This window comes from Falco naumanni, chromosome 7 (genome assembly GCF_017639655.2).
Source record: "Falco naumanni isolate bFalNau1 chromosome 7, bFalNau1.pat, whole genome shotgun sequence".
Taxonomy (NCBI): domain Eukaryota; kingdom Metazoa; phylum Chordata; class Aves; order Falconiformes; family Falconidae; genus Falco; species Falco naumanni.
Genome location: NC_054060.1, coordinates 35,460,946 through 35,486,272, shown reverse-complemented (window position 1 = coordinate 35,486,272; position 25,327 = coordinate 35,460,946). Strand labels below are relative to the sequence as shown.

Genomic DNA, 25,327 nt, shown 5'->3' with positions numbered 1-25,327 from the left:
TATATAATCTAATGAGCTTTCTTTTGGCACTTCTTCCAGGTATTTATTAAACATACATTTAACTGTAGTTGATAGGTCTATATTTGGGTATTTTCTTGTGGACTTGCTTAAATGTGGCAATAATTGGAAGACCTGGAAGTCAAAAATGAAGACTTCGTCTGTCTTAAAAATGAAGTTACAGTAATAAAATTAATTCTACAGTTAATTCACAGAAATTCAATTACTCATTCTTTTTAGAGTAGTTATTAAATATTGTATGAGGTTCCTAGGATGTCTTTAGAGGCATTTTCTTATATAGTGTAGTCTTTATTTAGATTCTTGTTGTAAAAATTAAAATTCACTTTTTTCTTTCCATGTACATTGGTGTAGTAGGGAATGCTCAAAAGCACACACAATGACATGGCAATTAATGATCAGATAACTGGTTATATATAGTTTTAGTCTTCTTTAAACAGTAAACCTAAATTATCTTACACTGCCTCTAAAATCTAGCTAAGATGTTCAAGTAAGAATGACAGCCAAAAAAGTGTACAACCTTTTGTGTAACTAGGCTGCAGACTAGGTTTCCCAAGCATCACAAATCTGTTAACTTGTGGCTTCAGTTATTGTTTTACTTCATGGGCATGAAAGTTTGCTAGTTGAAAACTTTGAGAAGACTTTGTTACGTTCTTGTGGTGTCACCTTGGAGTCAGGAGCAGCTGTTTCCTTGGGCACAGTGAGGTCTATCCCTACCAGGGCTTTCTAACTCTCTGTAAATTATTTATGAATGTCATTTCCCTGCTGTGTTGAGCTTAGAAGTAGACATGCTAGCACCAGGGCTAGAAACACCGCACGCCAGCAGAAAGGTATATCGCACTTGTAGGGTAGCTTTCAGTGGAGGGTGCTCCCTGCTAGCTACAAGCTGTTAGAGCTGCCTTTCTTGGAGTTACCCTCTATTAAATCAATGGGTCGGAGAAAGTACTTGATCTTGTCAGTGTAGGATGCATTCCAGTTTGCGATTAATAAAGTAGGGAGACCACCTTTGTTGCCTCTGGCCTCCCATATAGCCGTTTGTCTAGTGTACTTTCAGACTTCCTCAGGCTCTTTTGGGTCTTCATTTCAGGGCTGAAATTGCTCTTCAGCACTTTCAATTCCCAAATCTTTTTTATTTTTCCCTTTGAGGTGTTTTTTAGTGTGCTGCTATCCTTGATGTCTTGTAACTGCAGCTGATAAAATGAAACTTTTTGTTTAAATACTTTTGGTAAATTCATTAAGATCTCTGTAGGCAGTGCTTTCTGAATTAGCTTGTACTCAGGTTTGGTTTTTTATTGTTTGGTGTTTGACTTTGGCCTGTTTTATAACTGGATACTCAAGACTGTTCTTGAACACAGGATTAGCAAATACCTGTTGAAATTTTCTTCACAAATAGTCTTTATACAGAACTGGAGAAGAGGGGAGGAGAGCCCTTAGTTTACAAGAGGGCAGCTGAGACAGATCTGGGTAAAAATAACCTCCACATTTAGGACACTGATTTGAGATGCCTAGATCTTTTGAGTGCTTACAATTACATAGCATTTTGTACATTCAAACTAATACTCCCATTGAAATTTCAAGCTGAGTATGCATCAGCAGCCAGAAGGAGTAGTGCTGTGCTGAGGAGTACTTTTAAGTGATTTTTGCCCACGGTTTTTGTGGAACTCAGTGATGGGCCAGAATCCACTTCGGAAGAGCAGCTGCAGCTGTCTCAAGTAGGATGTCATGTTTTCACTTCCTGTTGTAAGTGCCTGTCTTGTTTGGTGCTTAAATATCTTTTTTTAATATTACTGAGCCTGATTCTTTACAGATTATCCTACACAGCTCTCCTTTGATTCCAGAGCTAGTCTGTCCCTAGGTATTAGGGGATATCAAGTGCCGTGTTTGGAATTGTACGTTGTTTTATTTTTTTAATACATGTGCATAAATATGTTCCCAGAGAGCTGCATTAAGTTTGCACAACCAGTCTTAATTCTGGCATTTTTTTTGAGTGCTTGACATGGCAACCTTAATGTTACTTGAGCATATATGTTGATATATAGTTCTTTAGACTTTTTAAAGAACAAATTGCAAAAAGAGGTGCGACACTGTTGACTGACTCATCACTGAGCTACGCCTTCAAGTATATAACTACTTCTGTCAGACTAGCTGTTGGGCTAAATGAAAGCAGCAGTAGGTTGTCATCTTCTTGTGGAGCCTGAAGAAGATGGGGACAGCCTTTCTCTGTGCTTTGCATACGCTTGTTAATGGCAGGGAATTGCATAGCTTAAAGCTTCAGGGTTGTCTTTCAGATGGATTCTGCTGTTACTGTCCTAAGCTTTTATTTGCTCTACTTCTGTCAATCTCTTTGTCTTCCTTCCTTCCTTCTCACTTCTGAAGTAAAGTAATGGTCATCTAAAGAGTGAAAGAACTTTCACGTCCAGGTGTTCAAACTGCATTTAGCGTCACTGAAAATCACAGCAATCCTGTGCAGCAGTTATGTGATAATTTTACTTTTAACGTCCAACCACGGAAGCCCAATGTTGGACAGATTTTTGAAAATGGGGCTTTTGGAATTGAAGTTTCAGTAAGATTTTTGGGCTTCTCAGAAAGGTTTATGTCTGTGGAGGTGTTCAAGAAGACAGCAAAAATCCCTTAGTCATAAGGTTTCCTCAGGCAGATGTGAAATCCATGGCCCAGAGAATGGGCACTGGAACTGCCAAAGGTAAGATGGCTAAGGCAGAAATAGCTAATTTTTTTAAAAAAAAATTTCCCTTGGCCCTGCTCTTGGAAACAGCTTGTTATGGCTGAAATACCCAAATTTATCCTGAGCCAGACATTCAGCTTGTGGTGAGCATTGTCAGTTGTAAGGAACTGAAACAAGGGCTAATAATCGGACACTGGCAGATAACCTTTGTATATGATATATGCTACTTTCCTTTAGGTGTAAAATTATGCAAAATAACTCTTGAGAAATTGGCCTAGTGTTTCATTATGACATTTATCATTTAACACTTCTGCTGTTTCATTATACAGTGAAAAGGAGGTAATAATGAAAGTCAATTAAGAATTTAAGTAGACATGAGAATTGGTTTATAGAATTGTTAGTGATCACTGAAGAGAAAACAGACTCTTGATTACTTTCTCCCTAGGTTTGAGTGAAATAAACTACATGCGTTCATGTCTCTCAGATGTGTTTAAGAAAAAGGTAAGTTAGACCACACTTGCTTCAGTTCAATTAAAATTGAAAATTAATCCATCAGCTGTATGAGTTTGAAGTACATAATATGATTTAGCACAGAGGTGTAATTAATTTTTATATTATTGCATCAGTAAATATTTCAATAATATGTTTTCCTTAGGTGGAAAGTGTACCTGCTTCAGTCACATCTGACATTAAACCAACAAAGCAGTGTAATTTTGGATACAGCTCCTGGCTACAGAAAAGTAAATATTGTTGAATCATTACTTTTAAGTGCATGAAACCTTTTGCTGGAGCAACAATAGCAAATAATAACGTATAAAACTATTATTAGCAGTGCAAACTCAAACCATTGTGCAAGGGCAAAGCAGTTGTGTTTTTTCAAGATGTGAACTGATTGCCTTTCTTACCAAGCTGCTGCTTTAACTGGTGTGTAGACCTCCAGAGAAGTGGAGTAACAGGAGGCTGTCTTTCAATTATTGCACGACACTGGTTTTATCCTTCAGAATAGTTTGTGCATGCCGATTCTTGTACCCGCAGGACAGTAGTATGCTGCTGGTGGCACTGCATAGTAAAGCAGTCCCCCAGAATGGGGGTCTCTTGCCTGCTTTGTACCCTGCATTTTGGCTAGTGTCTTGGTTTATTTATCACTGCTCATCGTGTGCTGTTTTGTTAGGACAAAAGCATAAGGAAATATTTCCATTCTTCCTCTATATTGTCATATGCTATGCTACTTTATTATCCTTCTGTGGTCTTAGGACAAGAAAATAGGTTTTCTTGTGTTTGCTTTTTTTAATATGCAGAGCAGAAATACTGTGTTGCCATTACACTTAGATTTCTTAATAGCAAGCTGAATTTTTCACATAAACCACTAACTTTTTCTTTATGCATTCATTGCTCATTTTTGCTTCAAAACTCAGGTTATTCTAGTTACAAACATAGCTGAGAGCTCTGTAACACTTCCTGCCGTTAAATATGGTAAGTAATCTAAATCTTACAGTCATGTGTATGCTGTATTTGGAATGTCTTCCTTACGTTTGCTAGCCTATATTTTCATAACATGTCGCCATTTCACAAAGCATTGCTGTTGGAGTTTAATTTTGACAGTTGCTGAATTCCTTCTTTCATGACAGAGAACGGTTTTAAATCTGAACATATGAACAAGTAGTAGATCTACTGAGTGGAATGTTGGTTTTAATCTTTACTGGAGTGGGGAAAAAAATAGTTTACATGCAGTAACAAGCTCAGACCTCATGTCACAAGTACCTTAAGCTTTTTATTGACACTCTGACTATATATTGAAATAATTGCATCAGATTAAGCAAATTTTTATATGGAATGTCTAAATGCTTAAATAATTGTCTTTTAATGTTTGCCATCTGCTCTAACTTTATTATATTTATGTTAAAAACTATTTTAAATTCCATTAGTATTCAGAGTATCCTGGGCCTGGTTGTTTATAAATCTGGTGTTCTTGTTACTGGTTTTCAAGTAATTGAAACTTTCCTTTTCTGATAATACAGAATTAACCAGTATTCTTTCCCAGTGCCATGAGGATAAATTGTTTTGTAATAATACTAGATTTCTGCGCGCCCCCCCCCCCCCCCCCCCCCCCCAGTTGCAGTGATAGATTTCTGCTTAACTAGAACTTTGGTTTGTGATGAGAAAACATATTACCAGAGCTTGAGACTTTTCTGGGCATCTAAAACAAACTGTAATCAAATAAAAGGTAAGATGACAACAGGTAATGGAAAGGAATTTTAGAAGCTAATCTTCATGGAGAATTAGATGTTGCTTTTCATTTTGTTAACAGTAAAAAGCACAGATTATTTTTGGCATGAATAGTTTATACAAAAAACATAATTCCTTACCATGTCAGGATATTAAACAGTGATTAAACAACTATGCCTGAATATTTTATTTTGTTCAAGTATTTTTTCCAGAGGAATGTTTCAGGGACTGTAAAATTTGTAAGGATGATTTGTTATTTAATAGTAATCGTTTTCTATCACAGGCCATTTTTAAAAAGAGGAGGTAGGTACTGCTAGGTATTTATTATATTAGTTACTTGGGAGTTTCAGCAGTGAAAGAAACTTTCATGTCTATTTGTCACTCTTAAATCAGTTGAAAATATCCACAGCAGTGTTTCAAGTGTAGACCGGTGTTTGTAGCACAAGGTTAAGTAAGTTTGCATATTGGCTCTTCTAGTAAGACAGTACTCTTAATATCCAAATGTTTCCATTTCAGTTGAAGAGTACTAAATAAATTAATAACAGTTACATCTTTATGATGTAATATGAATATATCTTCATTTTTAAATATTATAATGACTTTGCAGTTAAAGCTTGTGGTGGATTGATCTTGGCTAGATGCCAAGTGCTCACCAAAGCTACTCTACCACTCTTCTTCCTCAACTGGCAGATGGAGAAACATTATGACAAAGGGCTTGTGGGTCAGGATTAAGTACATGGGAGATGATGTAACAATTGCCATCACAGCTAAAAAAGACTTGACTTGGGGACATCAATTTAATTTATTGGGATCAAATCAGAGTTAGGGTAGCGAGAAATAAAACCTAATCTTAAAATACCTTCCCCCCACCCCTCCCTTCTTCCTGGGTTCAACTTCACTCCTGATTTCTCTACCCGCTGAGTGGCACAGAGCAATGGGGAATGGGGGTTGCAGTCAGTTCATTGCGCGTTGTTTCTGCCACTCCTTCTTCCTCACACTCTTTCCACACTTTGTTGTGGGGTTTCTCTTGTGGGAAACAGTTCTCCATGAACTTCTCCAGTGTGGGTCCTTCCCATGGGCTGTAGTTACTCACAAACTGCTCCAGTGTGGGTCCTTTCAACGTGCCCTTTCCTTCACGTCTATCCTGAAGGGGTGCAGTCTTGTATTTTCAGTTGAGAAAGATGAGTGCTGATTTGAGGGAAGTTATACAAAAGAGGTATTTGAGTGAATAGTTTAAGCAACTCTTTTGTTAGTTACTGCTGAAAGCAAAATGATTTCATCTGATAGAGATAGGATAGAGAGAATGTCTCAATTGGGCCTGTCTGCTGCAAGAGAGCAAAATACTGGTCAGCCTGCAGCATCAGCTTTCACATACTGCTCAGCTGCCCAGCAAGCTTGTAGGTGGATGCATTTTGAAAAGCCTGAAAATCAGGCAGTTTAAAATTTGGTCATTTGTTCTTTTATGTGCAGGTCGTGCTGGACGTGTTTCCAAGGGGTATTGTTACAGACTTGTAAACAAGGACTTCTGGACAGACTTTATTCCAGAGAAGTCAGTACCTGAGATACTGGTAAGACTTTTGGGGAACATTTCAGATTGATTTTCATTTTTTTAAATGCAGGTGGTCATAGCAGAGACATTACAAAGTTTTGCTTTACTTTTCCTGAAGACAGTGTACAATTTGAATAGTTACTAGTAACTGTAACACTGCATAGAATTCAAGTTGATAAATTATTCACAAGGACCATTCCCCATTAGAAGGAGATGCATTATAGCCGTAAAATGGATGTGGATTAGAAGCAAGCTCTCTGTTAAAAATAAAAATATCCTTAGTTACACAAAATAAATTTCCATTTTTAATAAGTTGTAAACTTTTAACTTATTTATCATATAAAACACTTTATCACACTTCTCATGGTGGGAAAGTAACAGTAACATTGTGTTCATTTCAGCATTGTCAGTTGGGATCTACAGTTTTAAGAATAAAAGAGCTTGATATGGGGGAACCAAAAGCCTTGCTGGCAACAGCTCTTTCTCCACCCAGTGCAGGTGACATTGAACGTACCATACTACAGCTGAAAGAGGTAGGCATTCTTTTAATGCTGTTAAAATTAAGGTAATAAAAATGTACTGTGTTTTTCTCAGTATTTAAGGTAGTAGTAGCCTTAACTGGTACCTGAGATAAGAACTATACCTAGAGAATCTTTCTTGCATTGGACTGTTCTTTGGTTACTATCCTCTTCAGTTCCTTCATTAAAATAAGATTATAATTTCATCAGGGAACAATGGCACTGTGAACTAGCATATGTGGCAAGAAAGAATAGGGGAAAAAAAGTAAGAGAACTTGAACTCATTAATAAACAATTTCACTTACACAAAGTAGTAAAATCACACTCTGACACCTTATGATGTATAAAGGTCAACCTGAAGATCCTTTTCTGACCTGTGCAAGGTTGGTGATTCTACTTTTCAATTATAAGGTTGGTAAGGGGTAAAACATTGACTACACTAAACTTCTTTTCCAAGAAATGTATAAGAAAAGCCACTTGTATCATTTCTAGCTTGCTTTTATGACCAGTATATATAGTAGATGCTTTGGTTTCAAAATACTAGGCTTTTAAAATCGATTTAAGACTTCAATTTAATTACAGTTTTGATACTAATCGATGTCACTTTGAGATAATTGCTTGCTGCTTGTCTTTTTTTCTTACAAACTGGTCTTCTATTTACTCTATCAAATTTCACAAGTGAATACATTTTAATTTCTCTAGCTGGGAGCACTTACAACTTGTGCACAAACAGCTCACCATCATGTGGATTTTCTTCTGACTTCTTTTAGGAATGGTATTGGCACACTTGCCAGTGGATTTGCATCTTGGAAAATTGATAGTCCTCGGGCATGTCTTCAGGTGCTTAGAAGAATGCCTTATTATAGGTAACTGAAAGAAAAATATGTGAGAACATTTCTCTAAAAACAAGTGATATGCAAGTTTTCATTTTGTTCTGGTTTTGTTGTAGCTGCAGCACTGTCTTTGTGGAGGTTTTTTGTGGTATCTTTCAAAAAGCATGTTCATGGACACAAGTATTACCCTAGACATTTTACAACTTTCTGACAACATTTGGGGGTAGAGGGCTAAGTTGACCACTAAATATAATTTTCCATGTCATGAGTCTTGTTTTCTATGAAAAGTGCCAGGCAGTGCTAAAAGAAGCTTTTCTGTGGCAGCTGAGATACTGATAGCTATTTGTGTTAACTAATTAATATCACAGAGCTAACATCCTTTTCTGAGTACAAGACCTGATTCTTCAGTTTTGCCTGTCTGATGTGAACATATTGCAGTGTCTGTTAAAACATTTTTTTAAAACAGAAAGTATTATTTTCTTTGTTATTGCGCCCACACAGTTTAGCAAGGAGATGTGAATAAGAACAACTAATTGCAAGAAATGTATTGGCTTTGTTTATTAATAGTCCTGGAAGGTGTTATTAGTGTAGCATTCTGAGCTGTATAATATGTTCAATATTTGAAAAAAACATTGTTCATTCTTTTGGTTTATATTGCCAGGAAAAAACTGTGTTTTGCTGACAATAGTAAGAGTGACTGTATTGCAATTGTGAACACATTTAAGGTAAGTCTTTTGTTCTGGCTTATGGTCCAGTGAAATATGATAGACCAAGATGGAGCTTCTCACCTTTGTAGTATCAGTGCAGTATTTGTGCTTTGAAGTTGTTAAAACCATCACATTACCTAGCTACTTAGTGATACTTTTTGAAGGTCGTGTCTTACTGTGTAGCACTAGTAGTTTTGATTGTCTCTGTTGTAATAGCCAAAAATAAAATGCCAGAGATGTGGTGACATTGGTAGCTATTGGTAGTTAATTGGGGGCAGTTTGGACTGGTAAGTTCTAGTACAGGAAAGTTTGATGTCCTTTCTCCAGGCTTCACAGCTTTGACTGCAGGATTTTATTCTGTCCCAATGCGCTGTTTCGGTATGCCTGGCGGTGCGGTAGCCCAGTACCATGGACAGGAGTCGATCCCTGCTGGTTCAAGTGGAGCCGATACAGCAGCATGGGAAAGACTTCTGCTAGAGGAACTTGCTCTTCAAAATCCAACGTTTTCCATTATGGATGGTCTGTAATGTCCTGTAATCTTCCAGAGACTCCAAAATCCTCAGTTGCAGATTTAATTTATTCTATTTTGTGTATGTTGGCCTTTTTTCACTTTGAAAGCTGATTTGTTTTTCTGTACTCTGCTGTCAGAATTTTATGAAGCATACATGGACATGTATGCCACACATACCCACTGATCCTGAGGCTCAAGCATCATGTTTTCTGAATACCCTTATCCTGTTGTAGACTGTATTTACCTCATGTCCTGTTAATCTGAAGGTAATATTTCTATAAACCCCAGTATGTTGTCCAGGAAAACAAACATATTCAAACAGAGCTTCCTGTGCAGTATCTTGGGGGTGTGTGTAATGTGAAAGCTTTATGTTTTGAATGGCTGAGTATGAGAAGAGAACAGGGAAAGAGCTTGTTTGCAAACTTCCTGGTTCGGATTAGATTTCTTCCAGGGTAGGCTGAAGTTTTGTGAATTATTAGCATTGTTTTTTTAAGCTCTTGCTTATGAAAAGATCTCAGTGATTTAGAAAAGGTCAAAAGCTTTGGTAGTAGAAAGAGAAGAATCCAGGGAAGTAAAGGCTAATCAGCCTGGTTTAAGTGATATGATTTCCAAGAGGGGCAGTGTTGTTTTTTTAAAAAAAATAATGTCAAATAAGTGAAGGGTTTTTTCCTGACATACGATAAGGCTTGGCTATGGAAGTGGTGGATGTCAAAATCATTATTAAAAATAAGTACATCAGCCTTGAATCAAGGTAGGGAAATGGAGTCTGGCTATTCAGCTATGATAATAGTATCCACAGTAAGCTGGAAAACTGTATTATGAGGTGGCATGCTGTCAAACTAGAAGAAATGGATTCTGTGGGAATCTGTCATAGACTTGCGGCCTAAAAATTAATTCATTTGCATTAGTATTCTAGGTATGTTGATTTTTCTTCCAGCCCCATTTTCTGGGATGCATCCATGTCAGAACTGTATCTGGATCAATTGGTTCACTTACTTTTGTCTCAAAGCAAGGAGAAAATAAAGATTCTGAAAGTAGCCTGCTTTATTACAACATCAAGTCAAAGCGTCCAAGTTATATTTATTCATGAATGTTTGTATGTGCTTTAAAACTCGGTCCATTTCCTCTCTGAAAACTAGGTGGCTAACCTGTTGTATGTTGCTGTGTTATCAGATGGCTATTGTAACTCTCCCAACATGGATCAGAACTTAGTCCTTTAAGATCCAGAACCTCTAAGCTATGTCCAGAAATTCAGTGACCGAAATGCTGTGTTTACAGTTCAGTTGCAGGAGCTGATGGCAAGTTTGAGGCCATATATGTAATTAGTTCATCCAGTTGTGCTTAAACTACTCAGTCTGCATATGCAGCAATGCATGCCGTGACCTCTGTGCAGACTTAAAGGCAGAATAGTTAGGTTCCTACAGCTATTCTTGTTCTTTAGCATGCCTTGTACAGCATTTATAACCCTGCCAGGCTTTCAGCCCTGCATAATGCATCCTTAGAATTATATTTTGCAGCCGTACCACTTTGTATGCTCGAATAAGAGCAAAGGAAGACCAAGAGTTATTGCTCACCCTCAACAAAATACAGTAAAACTATTCATAAGACTGAGGAATATTTATATCTACTTAGGGACCAACCAGGCAAGTGTCATGTTAGACTAGAATCATTAAATAACCGAGGCTGGAAAGGACCTCAGGAGGTCTATAGTCTTGCTCAGAGCAGGTTCAGCCATGAGGTCCGTCAAAGTTACTCAGGGTTTTATGGACAAGACCCTTAAAAATCTGATCTGAGTTGGCTGTGCTGTGTGGGATGTTGGAACAATTGATCCGAAGAAGACTTTTCCGACCTACATTACTGTGGTGCAGATTTCCTTATGCACTTTTGTGCTTACATATTTGTAGTCTGTGTTAACCCAAAGACATCTCTGGTTTTTAAATCAGTGTTAAAAAATTATCTTCAGTATAGATGTGGAAAAAACTTCATCGTTTTAAATGTCACATTAATATTTGTAATAATTATTACTGAAGTACTGCAGTTCGTACCTGAACACTACACCATTTCTTTCTCAGGCATGGCAGGCCTGCACGCAAAAAGGGAACTGGAGACATCACAAGGTTAGTTAAACTTTATTTCTTCTTTTCGATTCAAGGTTGGTGACTTCACTGCTGGAGTGTTTTCTATTCTTAGTAAGGATTTTTTGCTAGCAATCCTTCTTTATAATAGTTAGATATCTTTTTCGTAAGTAAATAGAAACATCGGCTTTGAGAGAACATGAGTCTTTGAATCCAGTGCTGAGTGTTTGAAGGTAATCCCTTATGTAGTCCCTTTCACAGATGGATCAATAGTGGTTAGAGATTTGAAAAGGAAGGTTGAACCGTATTTGAAATAAACATTTTTCATATGCAGAAGTGTCTGAAGTGTCTCTTGTGTATTTTTTTTTAAAGAAACACACATATCCCCCCCTCCAAAAAAAAAAAAAAAACCCACAAAAAAAAACCAACCCCAAAGGTGGAAGATCTTTATGTGCATCAGTCACAAAAACCCAGTAGGATGCACACAATAACTGCCTCTGGTCTTTCTTGTGTGTATGTAAGATAAAACCTTTTTTTATTTCTCTGTTTCTTTCAGAGGATAATATGCCTTATGAACACCAGTGCATAGCATACAGTGTATTATAATGAGTAGTCAGGGTGGCCAGAATCTTTTCTGCTAAGGTTATACATCCAGATAAAAAAGTTCATTTGGTTTTGAGGTTTTTTGAAGAAACGTCCATCTTGAAGTAGATTCTGTAGTGGCAACACAGAGGAGTTGGACTTGTGGGCTTATATGAAAAATCTAGATGACCTACAGCTGCCCTGGTGGTAACCAGGGTCTAGTTTGTTAGTCAATTATGTCTTGTGTTTTCATACATGTCATAACACTTGATTGATATGGATGCAAAGAAAGCTGTGAGATCAAATTCTTCCATGACTATGTATATACAAACTACTGTGTCTACACAGAAGGGTATGAGAGAAAGCTTACAAGCAGTAGAAGATAGAAGTTTCTAAGAGTGTTTGCGTTTGCATTTTTCACTTTTCCAGGCAGAGCGTGAGTGGTGTCAATCAAATGGCATTAATATAGAGAAGATTAGAGAGGTAAGGTGAAATGGGTAAGTCGTTCTGCATATAAAAAGTATTAGCTCTCCTTTTCTTCTACAAATGTTAAGCTCTTGAATAAGCCTACTGTATTACTGTGTATCAATATATAGAGCTGTATAATTTCTTTAAATAAACTGAATTTTGAGATTTTGTTTGTTTGGGGAGGGAGAGATGGCACTATTTAAAGCTGGAGAATCAGTACTGCAAGTATGTTTTAAGGCAGAGCCTTTATTACTTACAGTCATAGTTCCTGGATTACCTATAGTCACATTTTCTAAGAGACCTCCATTATTACATGCTAATTCTGTAGGTTCCTTAGATACACTAGATGTGGTGTGACTGCTATCTCTTGTTACATAACTTTTGTCTTATAGTTAAGATAATTTTAAGCAAATACAGCTACATAATGAGGACTGGACAATTTGTGGGGCTTTGTTGCTAACATTATGTAGCAGTTAATGAAAACTGCATCACAAAGGGCTTCAAGCTTAATGTGGTATGTTGAGAGGGGAAATAAATAAAACTCCTGAACATCTCTGATTGGCAGGGCATGGCCTTTCCCGTTATTACAGCAGTTCATACCTTTGGTGTGAACAGTGTAGGGCCTATATTAAAAAAGCAGAGGAGAAAAAAAAAAAAGCTTTTCTGATAAGCAAGCGTGTGGATAAGAAATGCCAATATCTTCTTAGCTTGTTTATCTGATACCAAGGACAAAATGAGAAAAAAGCAAATTCTATAAAACTGGAGAGCTGAAGGATCAGTTTTGATAGCCTGTGATAGCTTCCCAGGTAGTTGGTATTCTCTTGGCTCAGTTTCAGATAAAGCAGGAAGAGGTTGTACATGACATAATAGTTAAGGAGTTTAGAATGGACACCTACACTAACACTTAAGAAAATCTGGGCTTTTTAATTTGCTACGCTTCCAGATAGAATTTTATAATTCCATGTGTGTTTTGCAGAACTGAAGCAGCCAGACTGGTTTCTGATTATGAGGGAAGTGGGAGTTTTAGTATCCTAAAACTACCAGCAGCAGAAAGGAAAATGTAGATTGAAGCAGTTGAGTGGACTGTACTTTTGTACATGTGCTCCAGAATCATTTGTGACACTTGAAGATGTTCACTGTGTGGTTGAAGAATCAGTGGCTGCTTATGGAAGCCTCTTGGAAGTGCTTAGGATTGAAAGCTTAACAGAGCATGTTCTGCTGTAGGGCGTAAGTTTGATCTTGCTTAAAGTTGTCTGCTGATCTGGGGGTGCAGTATATGCGGTCACTGCTACAGTTAGGTCCAGAAGTCCAGGTTGTTGTTAGTATGTTTTTTACCTTTTAAGATACAAACTCCAAATGATTTAAATGAAGAATCAGTATATAGTCTTGTAAAAGGTTATTTCAGTTCTTTTTCTAATTCTGTTTGACGTGTATATGCATAATATGCTTTGTGACTACAGAACTCTACTTTATAAAGTGATGTCAGGAAAACTGGTTTAGTTACAGTGCTGAAATAACTTTCCAAAGTAGAGATGCTAAGCAGCATGTTAGGTGAAATACATACTAGTCACCTAAAGGAAAGGAAGCTTTCCCACTTATTTAGACACTTACTAACAGATTTTAATTTGTGGACAGTTTTGATGTGTTTAATGTCTAACATAAGCATTCACATTCAGGTGGCAGAGTTATTTCACAACTTGAAAGAATGAGTCAGCGAGCGCATTTAACATGTCTGTTAATGCTCAACCATCTGCTCTTGGTCAGGAATGTGTATACAAACAACACTTCATTTTGCAGGTAAAGCTCTTTGACTCTAAAGGGGAGAGCCATTATTTGCAAAACTTATAACTGGATTTTTGTACGGTAGCACTGGTGAACTAGTATACTCGTGTTTCACAATTCCCCGTAGATTTTTGCGATTGCAGGTGGGGAAAAAAAAAGTAATTCTTGTTGACAATTTAGAAGGACAACTAATGTTCTTTTAATTGTTCATAATTCACACTAAGTTGGCTCTCTGTTTGTCCCTTCACTTCTGACAGTTCATCAAAATAAAACGAAGTCATACTGAGATGAGTTAAACTGCATACTTTAAAGAAAGATGGTTTGTGTGGGAAGGCTAAGAACTAACAGTTTTGAAAATGCTGTTTTTACTTGTTCCGAGTGCTTGTTGGTTATTGGGGGTGGGTGGGTGGGGAGTGGATTAGATGTCTTTCAGCTACTGTAAGTTTGTCAAATTTCCAAATAAATTTCTTGGTTTATTTGGACTGATTAGTAGTGATTTTATTTTCAGACCTGCTTATTGTTTCATTGGTAGTTGGCTTAAATGTAAGCAGTGAACTTTTCAGAGCTGAATTTTTAAATACTGTAAGTTGTAACATGGAAACAGAACAGTTTTCTTGTAGTTATTTTGTGTAAACTTACTTGAAATTGAGCGTGCTCTTGAAATCAGGGCTAACAATTAGTTTTCATAGAGCAAGTCTGCATACATAATATTAGTGTTGTACGATTGTTCTAGAAAATTAATCTCTTCATGAAGGTATGTTTCTAAGGATTTGCATGAATTAACGTGTAGTCCACAATTACAGTAATGTCTAGAAAAAATGTAGGAAAAAATCTTCGTATGAAGTATCATTATGTTGCTGGCATATCTCTTTTCAAGAAACTGAACATAATCTACTGCATATTACAAAATATTTTCTTGACTTCAGGTTGTAATAGCTGGTGCTTTATATCCAAACTACTTTACTTGTGGAAAATGTGATGAAAAAATTGCTGTGAGATACCTTGATGGCTAAGATCCAAAAACCACTGTACTGGTATGTTAAGAAGGGGGGTGACTTGATAAAGCATCAAGTAGTAAAAATATGTAGTGTTTGGGCAGTATTTTCAAGTTTTGTTCTGTCTTGGGCAAGGACAGAAATATTAATCTACTCTGATCTTCACCTGGTAAGTTGTCGTGTCTCCCATCTCCCTTTCTTTCAATATGATAAATGTTGTGTGGGTGGTCAGTTTTAGAAGAACTACTGAGAACTGCCTCCTTGCGTTTGATTGCTGAACTTGCCCAGGCAAACAACTTCCATAAAACTAATAGAAGATGTGAAGAATAGAACAGGGACTACCAAGGGTACTTTTTAATTAGTATTTTATGAAGTGTTGCAACTTCAATATTAGTAATCTCCTGCTTGATAGTGCTTGGCATACATGCTTGTTGCTTTTAAGGTTATTCAGGTATTGCACTATGCTTTTTTATCTTCTAGGAATTTCTTCCTACCTGATTGAATAAGTGCAAGTTGGAAATGGCTGTGTTGATTTTCTGCAAAATGGTACATAATCTGTAGTAGGAAAATATTTGGTGTATCTGAACTAGATGTAACACTGTAAAATCACAGTGACCTATGCTTAAAGAAAACAAACGTGCAAATCAGTGAGCCTCAAAAAATAGACTTGTATTGGCACAAGAGAAGATAGATGAAAAGGCAGGAGAGAAACTCAAAGCGTACTGAGAAGGAATTTTTTTGTGTGCCTTACTGCTTACCCAAGAAGAGAGGCTAGTTGAAGGAGATGCTGGCATGACAATATGCATGCACAAACACATTTATGTATATTTTTGAAGTTTTAAACATTATTTAAGAATATTGAAGCAAAACAACTCAATCTTGTGAAAGAAAGACAAGATCAGTCTTGCCAGAGCAACATTGATTAAGATTAAACTGTTAGATTTAAGGAGCTATTTACTTTAACTCTTGATCTGCTCATATATCAACTGCTTGTTATCTTGAAGAAGGAAGAAGTAAGCCCTGTGTCTTCATCAGTATAAGTGATCCCCTTGGTCACAAGTGCTGCAAGTTCCTCAAGCTGTCAATTTGGCAGTCTTCTTATAGCCATGTGATGCTCCTAATGGTGTGTCCCAAAGAGATAGAAGGCAGTTATTCCTCCTACTTTATGGTCTCTCTAAATCATCTTGCCTTGAGGCAGTTTCTGCAGACTGAGCTAGACCATATTTTTGACCAGCACCTGATCTTGGTACTGTAACTTCAAGGCATATGAAGATTTTCTAAAACCAAGCTGTTCTTTCTTATTAGATTATTCAAGAATTGACAGTTGTATTGCCTCTGAAAAACAGTTCAACGTCTAGGAGTTTGAACTTGCTAGTTAGGAATTCTGTGATTCTGTATTAAAGCAAGATCTCCTGTAAGAGATGATGGAAAAAAGATAGAGAAATTGATATCTGGCTGCAGCAGCATATTAATAATTGTGAAACTACAGCCTTAAACTGATGTAAACTGGTGTTGCTGTAGTCTTGCTTTGCTTTTGACAGCATGTCCCCTTTTATGTTGGATCTCATCTGCCTCCTGAGTGAGGCAGGTGTTACAAGGTAGGAGAAGGCTGTTCTGTTGCTTTGTAGAGCTAGTTTTCAAGCTAGTTTAGCTTACAAAATTGTGAAATGAGTGATTAACTCTTGTTGCCTTGGTCATATCTGTTAAAGTCATAACCCGTTATACTTGACTATATACCACCTATAGAATGCACTATACTTTACAATCCAATATATTTAACCGGAACGTCATTCTTAACAGAATGCCTTTGAAAAGGTGTTGCAGTTCCAGTAACTTTGTTGGTTTGTGGTGGGTTTAGGATTAAAATTGAAGAGTAACAAAATAATTTAATAATTCAGTTTGGAGGAGACCTCATGAAGTCACGTAGTCTGGTGATGTGGTCAAAGCAGGATTAACAGTGAATTCAGACCATGTTTCTTAGGCCTTCATCCCCTTGGGTTTGGAAAAAGCACTGAAGGTGGAGATTCTGCAACTTCCCATGGAATCCCAACTCCCCAACTATGCTGTCCTAGATTTTGGGACGTGTATTCTGCTACTTGTCTTACCCATTCTCAGGATCTTGAGCTCCCCTCTTTCCTTGTTGCTCCAGCCCAGGCTGCCGTTGATTATCACTTCCATAACAAGTTCTACATTGTTCACAAATAGCAGATACAGAAGAGCCCTGTTTGGCTCATGACCTGTGTTAACAAGTTACTTTCAACACCCTTCAGAAATCTAGGAGCTAGTCCTGCCCTTCTAGGTTATCAGGGAGCTTTTTGTCTCCCCCCGAGATGCAGGATCTGTGATCTGGAGTCCTCTGTAAGCTGCCTGAAGATGATCTGTTTGATCCTAACAGCTCTGTTATAAATTGCCACCTCAGTGTTACCCTTACTGATCTCTTTATCTTATCCTGACCCACAAGAGCTGGGTTGTCACATTGTCTGCTCGGTGTAAGAGCACCTTATATTTGAGCTACTCCACACAGGGAAGACCAGGAGGTTGCTCTTTGTCTGTCATCCCTCACGAGCATGTATCCATCCATAAGTGCTCTCCAGTTGTGCAAGCTGTCCCACCATACCGCAGGATCTCCGTATGCTATACCGCAGGATCTCCGTTCTGCCAGGATGTGCAGGGCTGTAGCTTCTTCTGTTTCCCAGGTGATGTGTGCTGCCTCAATGTAGTTCCCAGTGGTGGACAAGGAAGCACAGCAATCCATTGCTTTTCTCTTAAAAGCAAAAAGAGGGCTACTACACAGGTTTTAGGAAAAATTATAAAGAAATATATATAATTACAGGTGAAGCTGCTTCCTTTATAGTTAAAAACATTTATCTACTGGTTTGAGGGTGTAGGTCAGCATTAGCAGCAAAACTGATTTTATTGTCTTTTGAGATTTTTTTTTAATTTAAGAATTTGGGGTTTAGATTGTGTATCAGTATTGCAGCTCAAGTGAAAGAGGAAGCTAACTATTTAAGGTGAACTTAATGCATTAAAATAATTGAATGTATCCAAATTTAACTTGTATTTCTTAACAGGTGGAAGATATTCCTCCCTATGGATATCTATACCACAAACAGCTGCAGTCACTGATTAGACAATGTGGGCAGGTAAAATCTGTTACCTGTGATGGATCAAGGTAAGTATAAAATAGTTAAAGTATCCTGCCTTTCTCGTGTTCTCAGTTATGAATCTAGTAATTAATTTCTATGTTTGTCAGTGGTGCACTGACAAAATGAATTTATTTCTTCTCACCTCTTTGGAATCAGTAATGTATTCTTAATGTATTGGCTAGAGTAAGAAAGGTGGTTTTGAAGTTTGGTATGCATTGTCTGGAATAACATTAGATCAGCTAGCTGAGGTGGATACTGCCTTCAGTTTTGTCTGTCCTGTCTGACTGTGAACCTTAACTGCAGCTGATCTGTCGGTATTTATTTTTATCTTGTATACTGAATTTAGCTCTTCTGTACCATCAGATGGCTTTGCACAAAATGCATGTGACTGGCTGCTCTAGCTAATTGTCTCATTAACTTTGGAGTACAGCTGCCCAAAGTTGAACTCATGTAGCCCTTCTTATGCCTTTTGCGGTCTTTAATTCTTTTCTTATTCACATATATTTTCACATCCCTTCTATTTGTATTAAATGTGCTCGGTCAATTTGGTATGTTCTTGTGAGAATGTTAGAAAGTTTCTTAAAACCATCGTGATAATTAAAGTTTTAAAGTGCATAAGAACAGTAGGGCAAAGCCTGTGAGGAACCTACTTTTCACTCTTTGTTGGACTGTCAAGGTAAAGCTAGGGAGAAGAAATGATGGCTTTTGTAGTTTTTGTTTTTTTTTTTTTTTTTGGTTGGGTTTTGATTCCTCATCAAGTATTTGTTGCAATTTTATTTGGTGGGGGGGCGTTTGAACAGGGCTTTTGTGGAGTTTTCCCGTAACCCAGTGGAGGGCTTCAAGGTTCTTCCTGAAGCGTACCTGTCAGTCAAGATGTCACAGCTGAAAATTCCTCATGAGCTCAATGTTCGTTATCCAGATGATATCAACAGGCAGTTGCAAGACATGACAGCTGCAAATGTGGGATCTCCAAGGTAGTTGCATATGGAAAATGCATTTCTTCGCAGTGAAATGGGGTTTGCTGGATTAGGGGAATTTCCTTGGAAGTGTCACCAAGGAAGACCATGTTACATTCAAAGAACAGATGTATAAACTTTAAATGATCAGAATTTTTTTGCAGGACTAAAGTAACACGTTTGTCTTAAATATTTTGTTATAGTTAGAGATATTTTATTGAGAGAACTCAATATATACTGTCTTTTTTTAAGATTCTAGTTTATTTGGCTTTGGCATGTGGAAACAGGGATGTACACGGTAATTTCTGGTCATGCTAGAGACAATGTTGAGATTGCTAGAACCAAAATAAATAAGGAGTGGTGTTTGGGGACATAAAAGAAAGGGAGGGAGGAGGAGTATAACAGAAACTGGGGGGAAATGTAACAGCATAGGTGGGGAGGCATAATAGAAAATACTGATGAAGAATGCAGTGTAGTTGGTCTGCAGCTGCTTTTGCTAGAATAATCTGGCACATGTTACTATATGCTGTCTGATTCTCAGCTTCAGGTCATGCAAATGACTTGCTAAAATAGTAATCCACCTGCCTTCTGATTGACCTGCAGGCATTTTAATATTTTAAAATAAGAATTCTAAAATAGGAAGACAGGAATCAACTGGAAAGCTTAATGTGCAGGTGAATACTTCCAGTGAATTGTATTTAACTCTTAATAAAAAAAATTTAGCAGTTTCACTGTGCCAAAACAGCATTTAATCTTCGTGAAAAATCCTGAAGGACTCAAAGAAGTCTCCTAGGCTGAGACTTAATTTAAAGTTTTTAACTTTTATCACTTAAATAGAATATTGTATTTATTTTAAAAATATGCTGAATTTATTTTTGTGCTGTAGTGTACCTAATATATTTTTTAAAAATAAGATTAGAAGGCATGCCATAGCAAAGAGTCTCACTATTTAACCTTAATTCTTTGGATTTCTATTAAATTGATGGCAAAGTTGTGTCTTGGTATGTACCTTTCTGTGTTTGGTCATAGTGGAATTCAAACAGTTTGTTTCTCCATAGTATTCTGGTTCTGCTTGGTTATTTTATGTTCTAATTGAATTAATGTATTTCTAAATAAAAATCGTTAGGTACATAAACATGCCCTAGGGACACCTTGGGAAGCAAATGAAAGGAAAAAAAAAAAAAAAAAAAAAAACCAAAAACGAACTCTTGAGTTTTTGATTGTGAGTGAAGTATTTGGCATCTTCATTCAGTACACTTTTTAGAGTGTATGTGGACTGTCAGAAGCAGACAGTGGGGCCTGTGGAGATTCCATTTGATGCTTTGCAGCAGCCAGAGGTGATCCCAGGTAGTTATCTGTGCGTCAAGGTAACAGAGGTAAGAATGTTCTGTACCTGAATTGTCATATCTAATAATCAGTACCTAGATAACTTTGCAGAAATGAGTATCTGACAAGCTTAAATTAAAAGAGTGGGTGCTAATAATGTTTTTAGCACAGGGGTATCTGTAAGAGGTATGGAGAATATTCTGGGTTTTACTTTTAGTAGTTGTTAAACAGTACTTGCATGTTGCAAATAAATTGCAAACATTGAAATCCGTTTGCACATTAAAAAATTGTGGGATTTGTTGGCAATAAGTGTTAGCTGGAAATAGGCATGAATGTAAAGAGGATTAAAGGGAGAGGTAGTATATTTGTGTACACTGTAGAAACGAGAATCAGTAGGTATTTGGGCCGTTTACCTGGCGGTTATTAAGTGGCAATTTCTTCAGAAACTAGAGGTGATAAATGAGAGGAATTAACAATACTGTATGTTCATTCAGGGAAAATATTGCATGCATAAGAGAGAGTGCATTAGGAAAAAATTATGTACATATATATAAGACTTCTCATTTCTGAAGCTGAGAATATTTATATCTTGTGTTAACCGTTATCTTCTCAACAAATTGAATAATAGTAAGCAATATGTATGCTGCTGAAATAAAAATAAATTTTAAAATCCAAACCACTGGTAGTGGAAATTATAGGCTGAAGCATTAAAACAACTCTTGATAGTAGTGACATGTTTTGCAAGTGCAGAAAAGAATATTTTCTTCATTTTATTCAGCTAAGCCTCTTGGATCAAAAATGTTCATGGATTTGATCAGATGTATTCCAATCACATAGCTATCTATGCTTCTTCTATTTAATACACCAGATTTAATGATCGTATGTATTGTAAATAAAGATATTTTTTTTATCATGAGCATTAGATACAAGATCAGAAATGTTACATGAGTTTAGTAAGCCATTTGAAAAGATTGCTTACTTTGTTCAATTTGATTTAAATAGTGGTGTGTTCTTCTCAGTTTCCTAAAGGATGGGTAATTATAACAGTAACAGTGCTGACTTGCTGAGAAACATAGCTAACTGCTATTCTTTCACTAACAAGAAAAGTGCACCATATCTGTATGTATCTGTCTAGTAACTGTATACCTTTGTGCATATTAATTTGGTTTAGAAAAATGGAAGCAGTGTCTTAACTTTCTGATTTAGTAATGCTTACATCAGTATCTATTCAGATGAAAATTGTATTGCAGTTGCACAGCAAATAAACATTTTTAAATAATGTCTAATTATGAGAGAAATGTCTCACTGCAGTACTGCAGGATGAGAACATTTCTCTGTGTGTCAGGAGTAGAAGTGCTTTCATGTGTTTTGCTTAGATGTGTTTTGTATTTGATGTAGAAGAATAAAACAATATGAAATCCAATATTGTCTAATTTTTATACTTTCAGGTAGTAGAAGCTGGACACTTCTGGGGTTACAGGACAGATGAAAAAAACAGGACTGTACTCCAGGCTCTAACTACGGAAATGAACTGCCAGAACCTGATGATTTGCCAGTGTATCCACATCCGGGATTGATTTGTCTGGCACCATTCCCTGATGTGGAAAATGGAGTATACTATAGAGCTAGTATTCTGCATGTTTGTGAAGATTTTGCTGAGGTACAGTAATAGATTATGTCATACTGAATTGGTAGGATGTAATTGGGTTAACAGTCTTCAAGCTATGCTTTTATTTTTTACAAAGCACTGTGTTCGTTCAAATTATAAATATTCCAGCAAAGAAATCTGTAGAACTAGAACTAAAATAAAACCTTAATAGCATGCTGCTAGAACAGATGAATTATTTTTTTCCAGAACACAGGAATATTTTAGTATTAAATTGAGAGGCTGTTGTTGATACAGTAAAGTATTTTGTGTGCTGAAGCAGAGCAAAACAAAATAAAGACTAAAATCTCCAGTAACTTGGAGAGCACAGTAAGGAATGCCTAGATCAGTCCAGTGCTGCATTGCTGGCAGCAGCCACATCAATTCTTCATAGATACATTGAGATCCGTCTGAAAAGTAAGTTTCTTGCCCCTGTTGTATCGGTAGTTTTAAGTCATTTGTGGCCAGTTCATCTGAGCTTGTTCTTCTGCCAGTATTTCTACTTTTCTTCCTCTTTTCCCTTCCCCTGTAGTTTTCCCCTCTTTTTTTTTTCTTACTGGACTTAGTTTTGCTGATGGAAGCAAGCTGCAGTCTTTCTCATCTCACATACGGCATTGACTCTCTGCTCACCTGATCTCCATCTCACTCCAATTTTGTTTTGACCTCAGTTTTCTGAAGCAGAATTACACATGCTCCTGTACTTAGTTCTGCTTTTGCTTCTGCAGTGATGCTAGTATTCCTCTTCCAACACAGTGTTTCTTATCTGCATTCAAAAATATTTCATATGGCAGATGCCACGTTTTCCTTCTCATAGGTTGTTGGTTTTTTTTCATGGGGCCACCTCTTGTCATCTTGCAGTCAGTATTGTCTCCTTGGTAATTTCCAAATCATTAGAATTTATAAATAATTGTATTTATAGCAGAAATTGTTAAAAATTCCAAAGGATGAGATCTTTTACTTCATCCCATCTGGTTTTGCCTATTCTGGTTGAGTTCTCAGGTCCATTCAGTGTGACTTTTTTTGTTTGTTTGTTTGGGTTTTTTGGTTTTTGTATCATTATGTTGCAGAGTTCTATATCATCAGCAAATTCATCAGAATACTTTGGCTTTTTGTGCTGAGATTTAGTTATGGAAATTAGCACCATAGATAAAGATTAGTATTCATTTCTCAGGCCAGTACTTTTCTTTTGAGCAGTTCAGGACAGATTTTTTTTATTATTATTACTTTTGTAAGATTGCCCTTTGCACAGCCCATTCCTCCTTTGAATTTCTTGATTCCTTAACATAGCTGGGTGTCACCCCTAGAGAGTTAATACTGAACATTGTCATCTGTTCAAAGTCATGGAAAATAGTGAATAACAGTGCTAGTCTCATCTCTCTTTTGCATTTATAAATTACTGGATCCACGTTAGTATTTGCTTATCTTAAAGTAGTTATTAGGTAGTATCACTCACTGTTTAAGAAGTAAGGTTGTACAGATTAAATTGCAGGGAGAGAATGAGAGCCTTTCAGAGAAATAAGCCTTTTCTAGATTTAGCAGATCATTGGCATTACCAGTGGATGTTTAAGCCAAAGGATCAAATAATAGACATGATAAAATTTTACCTACTATTTTTGATATGACTTCATTTGCATGTTTTTCAGACTCTGAATTTACTTGCATTTCATTTGATAATAATTACAGTACAAGACAATCTTAAACTTGGGTTGACCCTTTCCTTGCTGTTATAAGTAGCACTTTTAATGTTGTGGAATCTCTGCAGATTCTCATGATTCTTTTTCCAGGGTTTTTTTTTGTGGATTATGGCAATAGATCAAAAGTGCCTTTGAAGACATTAAAAAACATTCCACAATGTCTTCGAGAGCATCCCTTCCAGGTAGGGGTGATCCTACTTGCTGCTGCTTGATAGATATCTTCATGTCTGGTCAGGCAAACAGAAGTGCACACCAAATCGTAATGCTTTTGAGAATAATAAAGAAATAACATGTGTTTTGCTAGTGGGAGTACCTACAAATCATTAATAGGTAGATAAATGTTTTCCACAGATGTGTATGCACAGAGCAGTAGTTCTTGTGTGTAACTGAATTGCATTTAATGTGTTTGGTTGTAGAGAAATATTATCCAGCCTTTTGGTTTTGGGGGCATGTGTTAGAGGGGGAAAAAACCCAAAAAGTCTGAACTTGCCGCCTGACGAGATGTAAAAAAAACCGAGTATTCGCTTTGGGGGTTTTTTTTAGCTGAATGTTTGAACGAGTCCTGTGTCTGCAGGGGCAACATTGTGTGGTCTGTTTCCCACCTGTAATTACAGGAACAGTGGAAGGAGAGAGGAAATTGCTCTAACTGCCTTCTGCTGCTTGTTGCTTTTGGTTATTGGTTCCTTTGCTGTCCATCAGTTCTATGAGAAGTAGATCTTCCTACTAGGAGAATGTTGTTCTGGTTCCTCTACTATTGCCTGCTTATATGCAAGGCTCAGGAGTAACAGGCTGAGCAGTAGATCAGCTTTGCTTTAGCCTCAAGAACCTCTGAGCAAATGGCAGAGGTCTGTACAGCCTAGAGAAAAGAAACCATCAATGACTAGTTTAATCTATCATCTTCTGCTTAAACCTAGCTGCTTCTACTATGGGCAAGTGGCAGCGTAGTGTCTCTTCTTGTCTGCATGGCACAAGTTTACAGTGGCAAGTATCTTGCGTGCAGTTACTGTGCAGAGTATTTTTGCACCATCAAGGCTCCTGCTCTGCTACACTTAGTTACAGGACAAATGCACTTGGGATACCTGGTTAAATTTTGCAAAGCTAGAGGTTGTCTTTCCTTTGTGCTGCTTTGCTATTCTTTAAACTGTAGGCTTTACTTGGATCTTTTTAGACAGAACTGCCTTGGTAATTAAATAGTGATCTGAAACACAAATATGAAGGACTTTATAGCTAATTTTTTAGATAAATAATTCTCTTGAGCTATTTTTACGAATAAAATAACTAGACTTCAAGTGAAATGCAGCTTTTCAGTCCTCATTCAGATATTTTTAAGCTATTTGGAACAGGTGTATCATACTAACTTTATCTGAAGTGTTTAATGATGAGAATGAAAAAGGAAGCAAAATAATATTTTTTATTTTCTTTATCTCTTTTTAGTATTAAATCTTGACAGGGCTAATTTTGTTTGGTTTTCTTTCTTAATTGATTAAAAAAATAAGTAGAATTACTTTTGGCAAGAAGCTTCCTTTTTTCTGTTTTCTTCGCTTGTATTAAAGGGATCTCTTTCTGCTTTAGGCCTGATCTTTTAATTACAAGTTTTAATGACTGGATAGAATCAT

The 25,327-nt window shown here is 36.9% G+C and overlaps 1 protein-coding gene across 1 annotated transcript in view; it reads left to right on the top strand.

Annotated features, from left to right (window-relative positions):
- Window positions 1-25,327, top strand: part of TDRD9 (tudor domain containing 9) — a 58,898-nt gene that overhangs the window by 23,408 nt on the left and 10,163 nt on the right. Inside the window, 21 exon segments of the mRNA XM_040600327.1 lie at window positions 3,144-3,193; window positions 3,352-3,438; window positions 4,114-4,171; window positions 4,818-4,922; window positions 6,395-6,492; window positions 6,875-7,006; window positions 7,694-7,753; window positions 7,755-7,857; window positions 7,941-8,004; window positions 8,486-8,549; window positions 11,115-11,159; window positions 12,129-12,182; window positions 13,844-13,882; window positions 13,884-13,964; window positions 14,876-14,983; window positions 18,016-18,116; window positions 18,891-19,064; window positions 20,311-20,422; window positions 21,821-21,914; window positions 21,917-22,032; window positions 23,780-23,893. Of these exon segments, the coding sequence (XP_040456261.1) occupies window positions 3,144-3,193; window positions 3,352-3,438; window positions 4,114-4,171; window positions 4,818-4,922; window positions 6,395-6,492; window positions 6,875-7,006; window positions 7,694-7,753; window positions 7,755-7,857; window positions 7,941-8,004; window positions 8,486-8,549; window positions 11,115-11,159; window positions 12,129-12,182; window positions 13,844-13,882; window positions 13,884-13,964; window positions 14,876-14,983; window positions 18,016-18,116; window positions 18,891-19,064; window positions 20,311-20,422; window positions 21,821-21,914; window positions 21,917-22,032; window positions 23,780-23,893 (1,859 nt within the window).